This window comes from Pangasianodon hypophthalmus, chromosome 13, assembly GCF_027358585.1.
Source record: "Pangasianodon hypophthalmus isolate fPanHyp1 chromosome 13, fPanHyp1.pri, whole genome shotgun sequence".
NCBI lineage: Eukaryota > Metazoa > Chordata > Actinopteri > Siluriformes > Pangasiidae > Pangasianodon > Pangasianodon hypophthalmus.
In genome coordinates this window covers 12319359-12341542 of record NC_069722.1, presented here as the reverse complement: position 1 = coordinate 12341542, position 22184 = coordinate 12319359, and the positions used below count along the sequence as shown (strand labels likewise).

The window sequence follows — 22184 nt, the reverse complement described above, 5'->3', positions numbered from 1 at the left end:
GTGATTTAAGGTTACTTTTCGATACTGTTGCATAGATACTGATTAATATAATACTGATTAACAAATGATATTGATATAGATAACAGGAAATTCCTCCATACTAGCTAGCATAGCTATTAGATAGCATGACAGGGAGGATCCGCTGCACTGCTGCTTGTTGAAGATGAATTATACGTAGTGAGGTGTTTTAGGACAGTCGATGATTATCAGTATAAATAAAAATTCTTCTTAATGGAGCACAGACAGAATAACATTCATGCAATCATTCTTGTATTCAGTCCTCATGGGAGTGATTATACTGTGTGACGTCAATTGAAATGCAAGGATTCTTACTGTTAACTTTCTTTGACATATATACTGAAACTGAAACTGTCCAGTTTCGGTGAAATTGCGCCAAGTGTAGCCTCAGATTCCTGTTTTTGGCTGATAGGACTGGAAGCTGATGTTGTCTTCTGCTGCATCCACCAGATGATTAGACCTGTCATGAGTTCTTAGATGCTTTTCTGCTCCACAGAACCATCAAACACTCAATGTTTCTTGTTTTTGCACCATTCTATGTAAACTCTAGAGAGTGTTGTTCCTGAAAATCCCAGATCAGCAGTTACAGAAATACTTAAACTAGCCCGTCACCAACAACCATGCCACGGTCAAAGTCACTGAGATTACATTTTTCCTTATTCTGATGTTTGCTGTGAACTTTAACTGAAGCTCTTGACCTGTACCTGCATGATTTTATGCATTACTCTGCTGCCACATTAGAGAATTGCATGAATGTGCAGGTGTACAGCTGTTCCTAACACAGTGGACAGAGAGTGTATGTTAATACTTGAGTTTAAATCATTTTTGTCTTCATTTTATTTACACTGAATGGTTTTAATCTTCTCATCATGTTTGTTTGTTCTGAAAATCTGCTCCTTTATAGCAAGTAATATGATATTTGTGTTTTCTGTCCACTTTAAACCATTTTCACTTTCTCAGTATTTTCTCAGAATAGTCTTGCACATAATCCTACATATTCACACCCATATATACATACACACAACTACACCCATCAGTTTCTCCTGCTGTCAGCTTAGTAGCCACAAGTGTGTATTAATCCACAGGTGAGCTGCCAGGCATGAAACTTTAGCCTGAACCTATTACGACTGCTTCTCATCCTTTGTGCCTTTCTTTTCTTCTCTTGCTCTGCTCTCATGGACACAACTTAGTATCTCTTTTTCTCTCAAGCTCTCCAACACACACACTGGAATTCTGTACAATTCTGTTTCAGCACAGCCTTGTACATCATACATCAATTAAACACCGCTTAAACATCTGTCTCATGTGTTGACACAAATGCCAGTCAGTCAAATCCTTTTATCCATATTGTGCTGTATGTAATTCACTCAGGTACACAAGACTTGCCTGTGCAGGTTTTTTCTGCACCAAAAGCATCTAGAGGCCTTTTGTTTCAGACTCCCAGCTGATAAAACAGCTTCACCACTGCCTGGTCACTGGCACGATACGTTAACAAGTACAGATATTAATGTACCCTGACTCATATTGCATATTTGTATTGGAGCTCAGCAAACATGGCACTGATTCAGTTGGACTTTTGCTCTATTCATCAAGTCTTCTCAGTCAGGAGGCCTGCCTATATGCTGCAGATCTCAATCAATACGTTCTCTTTAAAAGCTGATCTCTGCATTAGTAGAGTAGTTAGCTACACAGCCATAGAGATTATCATCTTGTCATGCAAGATGACAAGATCTTGCATAAAGCCTTGTCATGGCATCTCCTGTGTGAATATTTCAAGCACATTATATCATCTCCAACCTTTTGAACTATGGATTTAGAGCACCTGACCTGTCAGGCATTAAAGACTTCGTCCTGAGACTTGCAGGTCATGTATGTCCACCAATGATTCCTTCTCTCTTTCAGTTACCTTGTTCCAGGGTGATCTATGTTTTACATGTGGTTTCAGGATGACAGGTATCAGGGCCTAGAAGGAAGACAAAAGCTTTCTGATCTGCTTTCTGTCTTCTTTGTTCCTCTGTTTTTCATCTATTCTGACAGAAAGGCTACAGGTGCTACCAGAGGCTACCATTTGTCTAGAATTGTTTTTACAGTTTTGGTCTTGTACATAAACTGGAAACTGACTGTGAATTGTTTTTTTTATATATATATATATATATATATATATATATATATATATATATATATATATATACACTAAGTTACTAGACAGATGTGCCAAATATGGCAACTCAGTTTAGACCAGAATAAAAGCAACAGGTTGTAGGAATCATTTCTAGACAACCGTAAACAAGAATGTGCACCAATTACACCTGACATTTACTATATCTACATTTATACATGCTTGCATTCAATGGCCTTTGTTCAATACAGCAATGAAGATGCTAAGTCATGCAAATATGATGTTTTCAATCTGCAGCTCATTTTGAGGAGTCATCTGAACACTCTGCTATGTTGAACATGCCAGCTTACAGTGGCTGGGAAAAGCCTTGGGGATACACAGAACCCCTTTTGTGCCCTCTCACGGGTGGCGGTCTTTTTCAATCCCTGGTAACAGATTTTAGCTAGTGGGGATATTGTGGTATTTGCAATGAATGCGATCTTCTTTTTGGGCCCGGAAATGACAAACTGAGAGTGGAACATTCTCTTTTTGGTGGAGAGGACTTGTAATTTGCCATAATGGTAGACACATGGACTCACCATCTGTAGGCTTTCAGTGGAGAAAATGTGTCGTTGAGCCTCTCAGATGAATCACACATACATGGTACGTGTGTTTTAATCGGCACCAAAAGGTGCTTGGTTTCAGTGTCTCTTTTTATAGTTTAGCATATATTTCTGGATCCATAATTACATATAGTTATGAAAGAGTAGATCCAAATTAAATTGCTTTATGGAACTAAAAAAATACAGCATTTGTTATCAATCTTTGATTATACGTTATAGCATTGATTGTGGTAGAGCACCAGTGTGTGTTAACTTTAATATATTTTTAAAGCACTGCATAGTGAGCAGTCAGTTTTTGTATACTCGCCTGGTGTACCTAATAATATAATATCCTGATGTAAAACATTTTACATGATCACTGTAGACAAATCTGTACAGTGAGCCCATGTACTCATAGATGTTCTGGAGGGTTCTGGATAGATTCCAAAATGGGTTTTATTCAGAACCCTCTCTAATTGGCAAGACACTCTGTGGTAGGTTTCTAGGTCTAGATATCCCAAAGAAGATTTAACATTTTTAAATGATTTTTTTTTTCTTGAGTGGATGATTAGTGAATAGGAGCAATTTGTCATGCTATTGCATATACACTGGGGTCCAACAGTCACTAGTGAAAATGCTTCTATTTTGCATTCTTCTCTAATTCAATACAACACTTTTCAATACAAATGATATTATTGACAACAACTTGAGTGAAAAGTAGAATTTTTGAAATATTTAAATGAATTTCAGAGTTTTTTACTATTTGGTATATCCCCTTTTTGCTTTAAGGACAGTATGAACCTAAGCTGGCATGGAATCCTCAAGTTTGTGCAAAACCTTATGATCCATTTTAGATCAAATTCATCAGAGTGTCATCTGAACACATGCTTCAGTAGAAGATTAGGCATGAAGAAAATCTGACCTTTTGTACAAAGCAGTTAACATGCTCAATATCACTAATATTTACATTTAAATAGGAACCTAGAAATAGTGCAGAATCTTGAATATTAAATATTCAAGATATTGAATATATAGTTTTTTTTGTTTTAAATTTATTTCCAATTTTAAATGGAAAAAATAATGTCTCAGTGGTGTCAGATATTTGGGCCCCACTGTATGCATTATGGGTAGAAAAAAAAGAGTTATTTTGCGCATGGAGAGCGCGCGGCCCATTTGCTCTGCGCTAAAAGACTGGCTGAATTCCAGGTAACTTTCAATTTTACAAACCTTCAGGGAGTAGATTCCTTTATTATACAAAGTACAATACTGAGTAATCAGGGAATAGGAGTCCTGTTTGGATTCAGTCATAATTTTTGGCTAAAATCTTCAGTGCCAGTGCTGGAGGTTCTCTGAGCGCGCCGCGTGCCTCCGGCGCAGCTTTATGTCATTCTCAGCCAAACGACGTTCGCCATTATACGCGTTTCATATTCCAGCTGGAGACTGAGGCATTAACCAAGTTCAAAGCACCACACAGTCTCTGAGGGGCGATGGATGTGGGTAACGTGATATGCATTGTACAGTGATGATACCTTACACTAGAGCATCAGGCTGCACATACCTGTCTGTGGTTACAGTTTGAAAACTGGCAACATTTAGAGGAGAAATATCTACTTTCATAAATTTGGAATAATCCAGTAATAATAGAATAAGACGTTCAGCACTGAGGATTTTGAATACAAATGAGAAATGCACACTCAAACACCCATATAGAGGTTTTTTTTTTTTATCTTGATCTTTGTGATTTTGTTCTTATGCATTCTGCGCATTTACATAACAAACATTTGGAAATGCTTTATCAAAAGGAAAGTCTGGCTTCGGTGGCCTTTTGATCTTCTTGCCTCATAATGTCAGGCGCGTAAAGGGTGGAGACTTCACTCAAGGCGTGGAAAGAGAGACTGGAACGGTGAGAAGGGTTTAAACTTATTCCTGAAGAAAGGAGCACCGAGACACATGCCACGAAAGCGAAGTATGAGGTCTATCACTAGACATTTGACAAGAAATTCTGTCAAATAAGGGCATGAAGAAACATCTGGATGAGAACCTAGGACAGTTTACTCTCTGAATGCATACACGAAAGAAAAAAACAAACTACTTGTAAATACCTAGTGCATAAATCATTGCACTGATATGTAAGCATGTTGTCAGGTGCTCATTATCGCAACACATGGGATGCAGTGTTTGCAGGACTCGGCTGAACTCGGGCAGAGCGCTGTCCAGAGTGCCGCTGCCTTTTACCATGCTCTTGCTTTTTATCTATCTTTTTCACTGCTTGAGTGGATTTTGCGACTCGGCACCAAAAATCACGGATCGACAAAATCTGATGAGCCACGACAGACCGGGTAAAGTGCAGGCAGTGCGCGCGGAGCGCCTCTGGAACGGGACTGGGTCCGCTCACTATAGCGCGCTCTCCGAGCCTCTGGAGTCGGACAACGGCGGCGGGGAAAGTGGGATCCCTGTTTCCAACACGTACGGGAGTAAGAAATTTCCCCAGGCCATCATAATTGGCGTGAAGAAAGGAGGCACCAGGGCGCTGCTGGAGTTTCTGCGCGTCCATCCAGATGTGCGCGCTGTGGGCGCCGAGCCGCACTTCTTCGACAGATTCTACCACAAGGGTCTGGAGTGGTACAGGTAACACAGCATGCACCAACACTGTGTGTTATAACCGTGTTTCTCCAAGAGCTCAGGGATGGCTGTGGATTAGATACAACATATCTGAAGTGTAAATTAGTAGAATTCTTCTCAGACAAGTTCTGCTGACTTGATTATAACACGCAACAGGATTACTAGTACTAGGCATTTGGTTAAAAAAAAAAAAGACTTTACACCTATAATCGCAGCTGCATTAAAATCCATGTTGCCTGCATGAATGTCTGGTTGTATGATGGCTTTGAATTAGGAGAAACGTGTTATTACCCACATGCTCATCTCTCATAAGCTTTTCTTAATAAATGCTACACGCCAGCATATTGCACCAGTAGCTCTTAAAATAACATCTCACCTGCTTCTAAGCTGCTACATGAAAGTGGGAGGTGTGAACAGGTGTGCTGGCTGATGTTCACTTTGGCAGCTGCATTTATCATGCACTCTCAGAAAACAAGGGTACTTGCTTTCTGAGAGTGCATTACTTTTCCTTGTCACTGGAATGGAACCCTTAAGGGTACATATTTTTGGTGCCTATCTTTTACCTAAAGGTGCATAAAGTGTATCTTTTAAATTATCATACAAAAAATATTTAAAAGTGCAACAGTGCTCCTTTAAACCATTTTAAAAGTACACTACATTCACATTACCATGTTAAAGATACAGGTACAAAATATGTACTCTAGGGGATATCACCCCAGTGATTAGGTACAGGTTAGTGCTTTTTTGTGAGAGTATGCTTTTATTTGTTAAATATCTGCTGATCAGGATTGTTGTCTGCTGATCATGTCAGAGGCTTCTTTAAGACCATGTGTACATGCATACAAGTTATAGCCATCATTTAGCCTTCAGAAAGCAGGTATAGCAGTTTTTAAACTTTTTCTTTTCATGTATGAAAAAACAAAAAACAAAATAACAACCCAATAGCCAATCAATTTTAAGAATAAATAATAATAGGCTGTGTAAACTCATACCAGTAGTGTAGCCAGAATTTCAGCTGGTGGTTAGTAACTAACAAGTGCTATCTCTCATGGACATTTGTTTGTTGTTCTTTAACATATGATTTTGTTTCTATGGACGGCGCATGTCAGGCACAGGCTAATTAACCATTTACGCTACTCTTGGTGTATGTAGACATGTAGAAGTGTACAATTACGCTGTTATAATCCAGCCGTCTCCTAATTCACATTCCCTTACCAATGTTTTTAAAAAAATATGGGAATGTCAGGGGCACTCAGTAAGAGGACTGAATACATACAACCATTAAAATCACTTGGACATCTTTTTTTTTTTTTTTTAATAATGTGCTTTTTAATTAGGGATCTAATTTTGCTTTAGCTGTCTGGCATCGTGCAGCAGGTTGTGTAGCAGGCTTGAAAGTTCATAGAAAGTCATATATCATTTAAAAAGGAAGTGAATACACAAACCTGAGAAGTGCACTGAAGGCTGTAACTCACTAAACATTTGATATTATTCAGACTTGTTACTACATGGATGATGAAGGCTGGTGAACACAAGCTCAACCACTGATATAAATAAATAAGATTATAGGTTGCTAAGTGTGTGTGTTGATAGGAGAGTAATGTAACTCAGCACTGGGAAAAACATGGAAACTCAAAACTGTAAAGAGTTGTAACTACTGTGTAAGTGATAAATCCTAATGGAAAAGATGACCGGAATGACCAAAGCTGTAATTTTATCATAGTTGTTCTCGGCTGCTAAGAGCAGTGGATGGAACCACTGGTAATGGTCTCCAGATGTCAGTACGATCTTACAGAACCTTTCGGCTAAAGAGAGTCTTCGTGTTCGTCTAATGGCATGACTGTCTGTCTTGGCAGTGGACGCATGTAGGGAGAGGGAGACAGAAGAGAGAAAGAAAGAAAGAAAGAGGAGATTGCTACAAATTCAATGTTCAGAGCAGCAATTTAGTCTCATAAGGCGTCTGTCACCTTACACTTTTGAAAATAAGAAGAACACATGGCAGCATTTTGCCACTGATAATTTTAGTGCACCCTGCATTCCCTTCTCCCACACCTCTCCCCCACACAGGGCAGCTCTCATCCACTAGATGTAGGAGGAGAGGAAGTGTTTGTGTGCAAATTCCTGTGGCAGGCCTTGCATCCAGAAGCCAGAGCACAACACTGTGTGTGTTTTAATTGCTTGGATAGAGCTGAGCTGCAGTAGTGGGAACGTCACTGGGAGCATTTGCCTTAAAAAGCCGCCAGACTCCCCCTCTCTGCATGGCAACCTTATTGCATACAGATGTGGTGAAGGCAGCCATACAAACCATACATTTCATGGTGCTGATGTCTGAAACAGTGTTTCTGAAACTGACTAGAGCTTTCCTTTTGTTGGAGGCATCAAAGAGTAGAAGTATGAAGTGTGCAAAGTGGCGGGCCAGAACAGATCAGTGTGGAGTTTGACTGAAATAGTCACACTCACAGCTCTGATGAAATCAACTCTGCTGGCTAGACATAACTCACTATGACCTAAAGAATGAAACAGACTGAGCAGACTCCATGTAAATGCACAAGAAAAGGAGTGAAGCACCTCAGTGAAGTGAAGCAAGAGAGGTGTTTGTTTATGTCCCTAGACTGAAAAGTTCAACGCTAAGCAACTTCTAAGCAATTATGAATCTGTTTTTATATTTTTCTTTCTCTTCTGTCACTAAAGCAACATGGATAAATGGCATTGAGCGACCCTCAGGATGCACTGTGTCAACATTAACTCACCTGCACTCACTGCATCCTGCACTTCCTTTACCAGCTTGAGAGGGTCCTGACTTGTAGTCATGCTTGAATGCACACAGTATTGTAAGCTCACAATACCTTCTTCAGACTAAAGTGTCAGACGCTTCTCTGATCACCTGTGTTGGGAGTTCACTCAGCTAGAAGTAGCTTGATTTCACGACAGTGTAGTGTAACATGTGGCCACCTTGTCAAAAAAGGCAGTTTAAATGCAGTCTGTCACAGCTTGAGCAGATTCTCTGTGACTGTTTTGAGTAAGAGGATCACTGAAAGATGTCTTCATGCAGATTTTAATTCAATCACAGTGTGATTGAATTATATAGAGTACGATTAATAGATTTGTCTATACAGCCTTTTGAAAATTCACCTGAATACTCTTGATAGATTTTGTACATGCTTTTGTTCGTATAGGCTTTTGGATTTGCTGATTGCCTCTATCATGCTGTTACCAAAATCTACAGAATTTTTACTTAGATATCAAATGCCAGACATATATAAGAATATAAATATGTCTCTGAAGATCAGGGCAAATAAATCTAAGACAACTCATCAGATGCCAGAGAAATGACAAATATCAAAATCACCCGATCCTTCAGTGAACACAACTGTGGATGAGTTTTGACTATATTATAGTGCTGCCAGAATAGAGAAAGCAATTTATCAAAAAAAAAAAAAAAAAAATGCTGCTCATGCCATGCCATGAAAGCAGGGAAAATGCCCAAATGTGTCTCTAAACATCTGTCATTTAAAACTCTGTTTCAGTTGCGGCCAGCTTTGTTCACATTTCTGAAGGTTTACTTGTATGTGCATATATAAGGCCTTTAAAACAGAGCCACATAACAACTCGGCCAAGAGAAACCTAAACAAATGGCCTTAATGGGTTTTCAGTGATGGTTCATTTGGTTTTAGAGGGTTTTGGAACAATGGTTTTCATAGGCCATGGAAAATGGCAAACATGCAAACAGGAAAACCACTGTCTTTCATGGCACGGCCGTGCAGCTGATGCCTTAACAAACTTTACTCCATTCGGGTCTCAGGCGTTTATGTGTGAGTTGATTCTTTAAGTCATTTGTTTTCCTGTCTTTGGAAGAAGATTATGAGGCCATGAAAAACATGATTGCTTTACACTCTATACACATCTCAACGGCACAGAGGAGCAAGCATTTAGACGTAGCTGAAATACTGTATGACGGACTGAAAACTAATAGCTGGCATTGCAGATGCAGTAGGAAATTTACTCCAACAGGGATGGAATCTTTTGACCAAAGACTGGGCAGTGAAATGGCAGCTGTAATCCAGATTTCAGAGTTTCCAAAAGATAATTGGCACACCATAGTGGGAGAGAGTATTGGTTCCGCTACGATCTGTTTTTCCTGTTTCCTGCGTCCATATGTTTTGCTTTTTTAAACTATTTGGAAAGGAACTGCAGCAATTATATTAGTTTTTGCTGTTTCAAACCTGGATTACACTCAAGATGCTATTGAATGAGGATGAACAAAGACGCAAATTAATGTCGGAAAAGGTCAGAAAATCAGCATGGTATTTCATTTGGAGTTAAACTCCAGAAGGCTAACCTCTTGCCTCTGACGCTGGAACAGGAACATGACTAAATATACTAATATGTATGATGTGATATTGATCATTCTGCAAGACATTAAATGTATGCATGAAATCCTATCTACATATTGTTCTGGTCCTATCCAAGCCTTCAGTGAAACTCTGATATTCTCTCTTACAGCAAGTCAGAAGTTTTGATAAAGGCTTTTTCTTGGTGTAACATAAATACAACTTTTTCCCCACTCAGTAGAGGGGGTCTTTAAGCTACAGAGGTGCTTATCTCTGGTCTGTAACCACCAGACTCACTTTTTGGCCTGGACAGTTATTACAATGAATGTGAAGTGTTGGATTGGATGCTACATTAGCTCCACAGAAGTCTTTCAGTAAAATCTAATTTTTTGTAATGATAACACATTTCTCAGTGATGCTGTATGCATGACTACTACAGTAAAATCCTCACAATGAAATAGGGATATTAAAAAGGCATTCATCCTCTCTCTACACTGGATATCCTCAGGGGCTATTCTCTGGCATTAAAAAAATACACCCCACATGCATTGATCATGCATGACATGAGTATTGATCAGACCAGATTAATTTCTCTGTTTGATCTTAATATGAACTTCAGATTGATTGATGATGAGTTCGACGCTTGATGTTTGGAATTAATTCAGTCCTGCCCTTGAAACTGTTACTACTCAGGTAGCAAGTACAAACATCCTTGCAGGTTTTGGCATGGGTATAGTAACCTTATAACCTTTAAACCTGATATATATATATATATATACGATTCATACGATAGTATAGCACTTCTAGTATAGCACTGATAAACACATTTACCAATGTCTATATTTACTGAATTAAAAATGTGACATTCTATCATGTTTATCTCTGTTCAAATACTTTGAGACTGGACCTTAAAAGAAACCTCCACCCTGATGCTAATATTTTCATTATTCCTTTAAGAAGTTAGCGGCTGTCTGTCAATCTGACATCACAGGAGGATGTTGCTAGTGCAGTTACAATGGCACTTAATAGGAGAAAAAACAGAATGAACAAAACAAAAGAGCAAGATCTTCTTGTCTCACCTTTTTCCAGCAACATTCAATGTCATGTTAACAAGAAAAACAATGTAGAATTTGTGAAGACAGCAAACATTGGACTCAAAGTTTCTGAATGCAGTGCAGGTATACAGTGCATTTGAGCTGAGTTATGGCAGAGATTCAGCTAGACTAGTTAGCAGTCTACTAGATGGGGAGCGTGATGGCATTGATAGTGGTATTAGGACAAAATTTGAAGCTTTGGGAACTGATCTGTTTGAGCAGAGTGTACAGATGAGGAGATGAGAGAGCTGGACAGATTAACGTACTAAAGCTCTGCTGCATTACTCACTTTAGCTAGAGATGAAACAAGAGCCAAGTCACAATGGCCCACTATCATCAGGAAGTCGAACGGCATTGTGGGTAAGGTAGTAAACTGTTAACCATAGTGAAAATAGACCAGTTTGTCAAAGAAAGACACTTAAGCTAAAAATATCAACTCAGAATTTCATTACAAAATAAACCTTGGACACCACTGAAGATGACATGTTATTAATAAAGATTAATATGCAAGTCATTCAGTGTGGATTTTTCCTATAATACTGTGACTGTTGATGACCAGGTTTCTTATAAATCTGTTTCAGTGAGGTCCAGGCAAAGCTGGTTGACATGAACGTCTAATATAAACAGTTTAATAACCTTTCAAAATGATTCCAAAAAGCACACATTCTCTAACGTCAGTAGACGTTGGAAAGGTTTAACAGTGAAGGAAGTGGTTTTGTGTGGAGTCTGCTTGCACATCATTTGAAATGTGTCAGCTTTATAGAAGGAAACACCATGGGAGCCAATGTTATCAAACCCATATGGTCAGAATTATCATTATATGAGGTGTATTGTGGTTCATATTTCAGAAATATCCAAGAATTTTGAAGAGATCTCAGTCACAAGTTCTCCGCTAATCCAATGCCAATAAATCACACAGGAAGAGATGCTTATGGATGAGAAAAAAATAGCACTAGCCAATATGAAATGTCGAATATTGCTGATGCGCCGTTGTCATGCTTGGTTGGTTTGCCATGCCCACAAAGAATAACATTAGCTTAGACTTGTGGAAAGCATTCAACAAAATCAACATGCAATGACAAATATATATATAATACTACAACTGCACTTTGTCATTGCATGTTGATTTTGTTGAATGCTTTCCACAAGTCTAAGCTAATGTTATTATATATTATATGTCTATATATATAATACACTTCAAATTCACACATTTCCACATTATAGGTACCACAGAGTATATTATATAAATGTTTTATTGTATTGATATTGATGCCAAAAAACAATGCAATGTGCAGTTTTCAAAAGGTTTTTTTAGTCAGAAAAGGTAAAGAAATTTTGTTTCCTTTATATTTAAGCATAATCGCTGTAAAATGTTTTCAGAGTTACATCTTGATATATTAAGAGTGCAGTGGTATAAAAATTCCTAGCCTGGCTTCTTTAAGCCAAAGATGTTCCTTACCACAATGGCATGAACATAAATTTCCTTTTCTTGCCTCTGTGTGGTCCTCTATGGGTGCTGGCACTTGGGACATAAGATATAAAGTAATACATCTTATTTTGGGTTGGAACCACAGTCTCAAAGTTAATGTTTAGCACCCAAAAAAAGAGGGCCCACTGACTGTGGCCCTCGAATCAAGTTTTTTGTCCCTTGTCACCGTGGGATTGGGAATCTAAGAAAAAGTCTCCTCTTATAGGAGTATGATTGATTGAAGCAGTTTCTGCTTTGGGTTATGAATTTGAAACTGTTTGACCCAGTAGCCTCAGGAAGTTTTCACCTAGATCTGGAATGGTGTTTTGAATATTCTAACGGTGCCTATTTATCGTCATCACCCTCCATCCTTGGGCTATGTTTGTCCTTGTCCATCACTGTACTTGCATGTCTGGCGCCTCATCATGCCTGGCTGTCCAACACTTCAGCCTTTTTTCTGAAGATGAAACATGTGAGACAAGCTGCTAACATGTAAAAGCACATGCACTTTCTAGGTTGTGACTCAGTTTTAGATACATGTTACATGTTAATTTAGCATGTTAATACATTTTAAATCTATAATGCCTTACGGGTTCTTCAGCTTGTCCATCGAGGAGAGACCTTAATAGTTTTCTGTCAAATTGTACAACAAAATTCTTTACAAAGAGTGTTCCAAGTAGATTCCCATTAGGAGAGAAGTGCCCTTAACTATCCAGAGGAACCCTGTTTCTTAGAGTGTACAGTCCTTTCTCTTTGTACTCCCTTTATTTATTATTTTAATTGCATGGCTTTTAAAATGCTCACAAATTAAAGCTCTCAGATTTTGGAAATGATAACCATTTGCTGTAGTAGACATCCAGACTTTTTCCTCACATTCTCATTGGCTTTAGCACCATCAGTGAGAGAGTAACATTTTCAGGGAGCACTTCATGGCCTGTAATAACAGTAGTGTCAGCAGCGCCGACTGTACCCATTGTTCCCAATTGCATTTGTCTGTTAATTGCTATGTCTTTAATGTCAACACTCCAAAAACAAACGCTTGCTTTTGTGCCACATTTCAACGCTGTAAAATCCTAAACAGCAATATAAAATGTCTTTGCATGATTTTAGGGATACAGATGTTTATGCCATTCACACACACATAATTGTAGTAAACACTCTAATAAGGCAGCAGTCACTGTACATTCTTACATGCAGTGTGGTAGAAGTGACATCATGCAACAATTTCGGAGAAGTTATAGAAGACTGTGGCTCTCATTTTATGGCATTTAGGGCATTAATACAATTCAAAAACAAAACATCTGGTAGTTGCTAAAATAATAGTCATATTCTTTTATTTTGTACTTTTCACAAGCTTATTTTTGGTTGCTTCTTAACTGTTCTTCAAATTCACTTAGATTTCTCATGCTTTCAAACACACCAGCTTTATTTGGCCAAGAAATAGTGACGATGGTGGTTGGCCCTTGAGAAGGAGGTGATTTAAGTGGGCTAAATGGCTAAATGCTAAGGAATGAATGGTGGTGAGCTTTTATGATCTTGATGGAAAGAAACTCTGTAATCAGAAGCAAATTGCTCCTAGTGGGACGTAGACTTGTATTCTCAACACAGCAGGAAGTTGTCTGCCTAACAGTACTAGTCAGCTATTTCCCGGTAATCTACACTCCATATGATACAAGATACAAAGTTGTCCAGAATTTACGATGAACTATAACCACTGAACTCCACCCTGAATGACTTGCATATTAATATGTATAATCAATATGTAATCTTCATTTGTGCAAAAGATTTATTTTTTGATTAAATTCTGAGTCGATTGTTTCTTCTTTCATCAATATGTTGGTCAATTTTCACTTTGGCTAACATTTTCCTACATTACCCAAATATCCTACCTGTCTACATTTTGTTTTTAGAAACTAACAGCGAGACCTGACTGTTAATTATTATTTTTGAGATTAACAATTTTTTTCCTATTAAATGCCATCGTAACTGCTCTAGCAATGTTCCCCCGTGACGTCAGCATAGCAGACAATCACTAACTTGGAATAATAAAAATACAGCACCAACCAACAAATTAGCACCAGAATTGCTAAACATATCACAAATATTTCACAAATATATAATGTGTTTCATAAATATTTCAGTATAATGTGTGGAGTTTTCCTTTAAAGGGTCTGGGACTTACAATTATTCTGAATTTATGTTTGAGGAAGTCAAGTAGCAGAATGTCAGTAAATGGAGTTATGCAGTAAGTTCAGAATAATGTGAAACTCTCCTAATGTGTGGAGCAACGAATGTGTAATAATTTGGAAATCAATCCATAATAATCTCGTACTAGTAATAGCAATAGTAATAATAATTTCTCCTCTTACTCTCAGCTCAGTCCTATCCTGAAATGGTTCTAGTATTGTGGTGCAAAAATATCCTAACCTACACTGGTTAAACACTTAATTTTTAATCCCAAAGAACTAAGTCTACACACTATGTGTCTTCATCAATGGATAAATGTTGGTGATATTTTTTCATCACATGTATTTGATTACTGACTAACCAATGGCACCACACTGGATGCATAAACAAGTGCCAAGTTTCTGAAATGGGGACAGGCATGGTTTTAGAATGGTTACATACTGTCACACTACATAGCTGTCACAAATTTAAAGTGGAAAGGCATGCTGTCTACTTATTTTTTCACATTACTTTTGCATTGCAGTATGTTAGGAACATGTGCACTGAAGTTGTGGTTTGTATTTTAACTGTGTCCTCTAGACAGGCTACTGGATGCACATATTCCCCACTAATCTATTTTCCTAAAGTGTATTCTCAGTGTAAAATGTAAATGGTTATTTTTAATCCTGTGAGAGTACAATTAATGATTTTTCTTGGTGCCATGGCCACATTAATTATGAATGAATTCACCTAGACAGCTTTCAGTCAATCCCTGATGACTTATCAGAGGACTTTTTAGAGTCACTGAAGAGGAGATCAGGGACACAGACATGCACAGACATGCAGTCACGTAACCTTTTGGTCCTTCTCTTTGGTTGTCTTCCACCTCACACCTTGGAGACAGACACATTGATCTGCAGCAATTGAGGCATAGAGACACAGAAACACAGATATATGATACTACATTAAGGTGGAATCTGTGCTCATCTATGACAAAACATAGATATAATTTTTACTTGCACAAGCATCTTCACAAAGGGCCCATTCCAATATATTTAGGATATTTCAAAAATGGACAGCACTCTGGATATAAACATATAGACTTTTGCCTGTCATGTACAGCCCAATAAACTTCCACGACCGCTGACAAAGCATGTTAATGTCCAAATGCACTCACTCTAGATAGAGAATGATGCATGTTTTCTGTGGTCAGTCTCCAAAACCAATATTTATGTAGGCATGGGATCTGTTCATGTCCTTTATATGTGCACACAACGTGAATTCATGTTCATGTTCACCACCACTGACTTGAAGCTGACTTCCCATCATGATCACTGTCAAACTCACTCTAAATCTCAGTAATAAGCTCTACTGAAAAGAAAACATACAGTTCTGGATATTCTCTAACAAACAGGGCTTAATGAACTGCATGTGGTAACTATGGATGGGGTTATTACAATGTAATTAGTGTGGTGGAAGGAGATTAAGTAGTAGCAGCACTTTAATTTGCTCATTCTGGATGCTTAAAGCAATTCACATCAATGTCAATCATGAATACTTTCAAACTAGGTCTGGAATTGATGTGAAAAGTTGAGGATATTGTAACTGTAAAATCTCAATACTGCTGTTTTTGGTATATCATTGTATCTGCTTACAACTTAATATTATCATAAAGCATGGCATTAAACGAGACCTTGGATTTATACGTTTCTATCTGGCTCCTAAGTCTGTAAATTAGATGTTCATATCTGCTTTGACCTCATCGAGGGTCAAAATTTTATGACTCAGTATCACATAATTAACAGATAGAACCTTGATGAAAAATGAATTTGGTAAAAATGAAGTACAGGAAGTAAAAAGAGTTGAAATCAAAGTAAAAGGTGAATTACAGCAATAAGAAATTTAAAAAAAAATAGAAAGCTCATGCTCAATTTGTTACTTTCAACTCTTAAGGCAAAAATTACTCATGTTGAATCAAAAACAAAGCAGAAAGTAACAAAAATACTTGCTTAAATGACAAAATGATGCAAAAGTACCAATATCAACTCACATTAAAAAAATAAATCACTTTTCTCATGGCCAAACTTTTAATTCATCAAAGGATATCAAAGAATATTTGTTTCTTTCACTTTTATGCATGGCATTACTTAAATAACTTGTGAGTAAATTGCTATTGTAAGTTTACAGTAACATTTGACCATGTTCGTCTTACATTTTTCTGTAATTATTGGCATGTTCTTCTTGTTCAATACTGATTCTTTAGTTTATCTGGCTCATCAAAGCCTGAAAGCTCCTCTATAACAGTCACTATGTAGCCTTTTGCTAAAATACTTTGGGTTCTATTCAACATAGTGATCTTGATGTTGTTGGGCTATTTTAGAAAGTGTTTGGTTATTCTACAAATAAAATATTCTGTGAATAACTGGAAGAATATTGGCTTTCTTATTTTGGCTACTTTCTTGCACAAGAAAGAAAAATTAAACTCGCAACTCCACTGTAGTGTAAAAAGGTACAAGGAAAAGCATATTGTCTAAATGGCTATGTCATGAGCAAAAATCGCCAGCAAAATATTGATAAAAAACACGAATGTACACTGATAATTATGTAGCTTATTTAAGCTGAATTTAGACATGTTAATTTAGACATTTACTGTAATTGTCCTTTGCTCCAACTAACAGTTTCTACTGATAACATTGTCACTTGTAGAACTGGTATGTTGGCTCTTTAAAAAGTAGGCTTACAACAATGTTTTAAGAAATGCGCTGCATCTATTCAATCAGTCATCTACAGACGTAACATTAATGCCATAATAACATATTGTCCTACAGACCTGGGCCAAGTATCCCAAAAGCACAAATATCATTTTTAAATGGTAGAGCGAGCATTACATTGAACACTCTCTCTCCCAGTTAAGATGATCTTAATTTTGTGACGTGTTTGGGAAACTATGCCCTACTTTTTTCGCTTGGTGTCTTCCGAGACATGGAGACATCAGGTCCCTTACACACACACACACACACACACACACACACACACACACACACACGCACACACACACAGTAGGGGCCTGAGACAGCAGGGACAGGGAGCAGGAAGTCTCAGGAAATTACTGTTAAGTGGTTCTTGTGGCTTTGTGGCTTTTGCTGATCAGATCCTTATTGAGTGGAGTACTGTTTCACATGATGTTCATAAGGCCCTTTTAATCCCACCGCTTTAGAAAGAAAAGAGAGACAGGTCTCAGAAGGGCATCCTCCACCATGTGATTTACCTCAGAAGTTAGCAAACAAAAGCCCAAAGTCATGGTGGTTTGGCTTGAATGCGGAACTTTGGCACATGCTTCCTATGGAATGTGCTGGTAGGAGGAGCCACATATGAGCACTGCTTATATGTAACATTCTGAACCTTTGATTCCAAGAGCAATGGCTTTCTCAGACCTTGGGGATAGCAGTGATGTGTTTTAGGTGAACAATTCATGCTTTTTGAATTGATTCAACTTTGTGCTACAGCTAGTGATGATACATGACCCATGAGGTCTGTTATCTCATTTTTTGGCATTAAACCTGTTGTTTAGAAGGCTATCATACCCTGCCTAATGTCCCCTCTCCTCCTCCATCTTTTATCTGTGAAATCAAAGACAACCTAGGTACTTTACTGTTATTTCATCAACTGGTAATATCATGATCTACTTTGTTGTGCTGTATAAACAAATATAAACTATAGTTACTAAAGCACGGATATTTTATTACTCAATGTAATTGTTTGCCACTTATTAATGTAGCCTAATATAAGTGCAAAAATTTCAGTCAAGACTTACTGACTGGAGGTTTGGAGACAAGTTTCGTAAATCTTGCACAGTACAGGAAGGCATAAGTACTTAGTTATGATTCATTTTTGTAAACCAAAGGCCTACATTTTTATTATATTAATATTTATGATCAAAATTTCAAGCAAATTTGTATCTGAGGCTCGAATGGGTATTACAATTTATTTTTTTAATGTAAGTCGCCACTTGAATGAACACTAAGTGTTTTTTCTATTTGGTCTGATTCAATTTCACACTGCACAAATTTAAGAGGACAAGAAAACAAACAAAAAAATGTAGGGAGGAGAAGGGATAGGAAGGGGTGCTGCTGGGAACTTAAGTGGAAGTGTCTTTCATTCATTGCCGAACATTTTAAAATCACAGAAATCAATCATGAACACAGCCGATGCAAAAAAAAAAAAAAAGGCTAAATAAGCAATATAAATAAATAATTTAAAAATCAACAGTAGTTTTGAGCACTGTAGCTGTAACTCCAGCATTTTCTTTTTGTTTTTCAGCTTCAATATCCAAAATACATCGTACTCCATTGTACTCTGGCATGGCACTCAATCTCTGCTGTCTGGCTCTCAGTTTGTGCCTTGAATCTCAGTTTAGCAGTTTGTATCTCAAAAATGCTGCCCAAAACCCATAATATACAGTGTGTTTGGTTCACATTCTTCAGTTGTTTTGCATCAGGGTTGATCATGTTCTTACTGCAGTTGAACCAAAACAAGGGTTCACTAGAAACTGGACCAAGGCAGACTACTTTAATCCACACCTGAGTATGAGTGCGATTGTGTATGATCGAGTGTGTATTGTTCATACCTGCCCAAACAAAATGCATCAAGGCTCATAGTGGTATAAATGAGTTTGTTATAAGTGTATACAGTTTTAAACTGGGGTTCATAGAGCTGTTTTATTGTTTTAGCAATTAGGTGATCCCACTACGCTTCACCTGCCATGTCACAGTATAAGAAACAAGAAGAACCTTTAACCATTCTTTATGTTTAACTGAAGAAACCCTTGAGGAACCATTTTTCTAAGATAGTACTCCTGGAACACTGAATTGATTAATTTAGTGAACTGGGTCATGGATCACGTTGTTTCAGTGTGTAGCATAGCTGTCTCATTGCTCCAGGGTCCCCGGGTTCAAGTTTCACATGTTCTCCCTATATCTCCCCAGTTTCCTCTGGGCTCTCCAGTTTCCTCCCACCTCGCTCAGGGTGTATTCCCACCTCATGCCCAGTGTTCACAGATCCAGACCCACAATAAAACACTTACTGTAGGTGATTTAAACAGTGAATAACCAAGTGAACTAAGCCATATCTTGAAAAGAACTAATCCCCACTACTAGGATTGCACAAATCACATCTAAGATGCTTTATTTCCTATTACGATTTATACACTGAAATCTTCCATTTTGCAGGAACCTGATGCCAAGGACCCTTGATGGCCAGATCACAATGGAAAAGACACCCAGCTACTTTGTCACCAAAGAAGCCCCTTCCCGTCTGTGTGCTATGAACTGCAACACCAAACTCATCGTGGTGGTTCGGGATCCAGTGACCAGAGCTGTGTCTGATTACACACAGACTCGGACCAAAAGCCCTGGACTTCAGTCCTTCCAGACACTGGTGTTCAAAAACTCCAGCTTGGGAGTCATTGACACCTCATGGAGTGCTGTGCGCATTGGCATGTATGCCCAGCACCTGGAGAACTGGCTCCAGCACTTTCCACTCTCCAGCTTCTTGTTTGTAAGTGGGGAGAGACTAGTGAGTGACCCGGCCGGTGAGGTGGGCCGTGTGCAAGACTTCCTGGGTCTCAAGCGCATTGTCAGCAACAAACACTTCTACTTCAACCAGACCAAGGGCTTCCCATGTCTGAAGAAGCCAGAGGGAAGCAGTAGGCCACGTTGCCTGGGGAAATCCAAGGGTAGGACTCATCCTCACATTCCAACAGATGTGCTTCAGAAACTCAGGGAGTTTTACAGACCCTTCAATCACAAGTTCTACCAAATGAGTGGCCTTGATTTTGGCTGGGACTGAAGCTTTGGAGTTGGATTAAAAAGGCAAAAGCCATTTGCACATTTCAGTACATTTACTTCATTTACACACCCTCTAAAAGGGAGGAAGTGTGAATTAATATAACCAGGGGCATTCCTAGATCATCCCATGTTATTAAAACATTTAGTAAGTATTCAACAGGTTCTAATAAGGTTAATTAAGTCTTCTGGATCCTAATATTATGCAATGCACTGTATATCGTGCATACTGCAAGGTGTTTCTTTCTATTACCCACTTTGTAAAATGGAAAAAGTGTGAGGTATCTTCATTTAACCAAATGTAGTTCATGAATGATATACTGCGTATAGTAATATGCCAACACTGAAATGTTTATCATGAAAAGACGTGTCACTTAAAATAGCTAACTAGTCAGAATGTTATGCATTGCACAGCATAATTCAGTCCTTTCAGATCTAGTGTATGACAGTAGGGACTTTACAAGACATATACTGTTTTCTGGAAGGTTCTTTGAAAAGGTTATCATGTACTGTATATTTAATTTTTTTAAAATGTAAATATATTTATCTATTGCTATTATACTGCATAAGCATTCTTTGACCACTATTTTAAACTTACATCATTTATGTTTCACACCAATCATAATTATTTGATTAGCCACTATTGTTACAGAATAATAGGTTATTTGTGTGGTTAGGAACTGTACAATAAATTACTATAATGTGATCTTTTAAGAAAGGTGATTGTTGGAAACTAAAGTTTAAAGTTTGATAGAGGGTGTCATGATGGTGCAGCAAGCTGCATTGCCACCTAACAGCTCCAGGGTACTGTTTGTGTGGAGTCCCATGTCCAAGTGTCCGTCTGGATTCCCTCGGGGTTTTCCAGTTTTCTCCCACTTCCTAAAAACATGTAGGTGGATTGGCTACTTAAAATTGGCACGAAGTGTGAATATGCGTGGACATGGTACTGTCCAATGGGCTCGCATCTCATTCAGAGTGTATCCAGCCTCACACCCAGTGCTCCTGGGATAGGCTCCAGATCTACCACCACCTTGACCAGGATAAAGCGATTACTGAAGATGAATGAATGAATGAATGAATGAATGAGTGTTTGATAGAAACATTATGCACAGTGCAGTCTGAGTTGTTTAAATCAAACTTGGCTTACACACAATAACTGTCCCACACATCTTGTACATATGTTTGGTCATTTACAGTGCTATTTACATTTACAGTAGATGTAAAAATACCTTGTGGCTTTCAATTAGATTTGGTCTTTACACAGTTGAAATACATGAACTCAAATTGGAAATACGAATGTATTCCACAACATACTTTTACATACATTCAATGGACATACACTTTCCTGGCTACCTAATACCTTGAGTAATGGGTGTCCTTTTCGCAGAGGATGCATGGGAATAAAAAAAACAAAAGATAAGCCTCAGGCTGAAAATGTGTAGCATCTCCCTCTTATTCCTTTCGTCTTACTTACTGATGTATAATGTGCTTAGGCCTCTAATTATACAATATTTCAGAAAAGCATTGGCAAAAGCACTGCCTTTTTGTTTTTCCCATTTCTTTCTCTTTTTGTGTGTATGTATACAGAAACAAAACTCCATTTTGTTTGTAGATGATGTGTAGATGATTTGTACAGTTTTGATTTGTGTGGCTGTTGTGGCTGTACATAGACATATACTGTGCATTGCTAATTTTCTTACTTCATTAATATTGTTGTAATGCCATACGCATATGGTGTACATGGAGGACCAAGTCTGTCTAAATGAAAAACAAATACAATAATAATTACCAATAAGACCATAAATAAATACAATTATTTCAACAATTATAAAATTATCCATCGCAAGTATTTTTCTTGATCATATTTAACCTATTAATAATTTCTGTTTTTATTTATTCCTGAAGCTAATGTTTTTTTTTTATTCCCCCATGATATTGCGGG

General features: G+C 37.9%; 1 protein-coding gene across 1 annotated transcript; it reads left to right on the top strand.

The window, feature by feature from the left end:
• Nucleotides 1-4600: 4600 nt before the first annotated feature.
• Nucleotides 4601-22057, top strand: LOC113528332 (heparan sulfate glucosamine 3-O-sulfotransferase 6). The gene is made up of 2 exons (XM_026916829.3): nucleotides 4601-5346; nucleotides 19628-22057. The coding sequence occupies exons 1-2, from the start codon at nucleotides 4883-4885 to the stop codon at nucleotides 20244-20246; spliced, it is 1083 nt and encodes a 360-aa protein (XP_026772630.1). The 5' UTR covers nucleotides 4601-4882; the 3' UTR covers nucleotides 20247-22057.
• Nucleotides 22058-22184: the final 127 nt, after the last annotated feature.

Excerpts from the sequence above, each read along its gene's own strand:
- LOC113528332 (XM_026916829.3), top strand. The coding sequence starts at position 4,883 with ATGGGATGCAGTGTTTGCAGGACTCGGCTGAACTCGGGCAGAGCGCTG. Across the intron at positions 5,347-19,627 it reads AAGGGTCTGGAGTGGTACAG|GAACCTGATGCCAAGGACCC; the intron begins GTAACACAGCAT and ends TCCATTTTGCAG.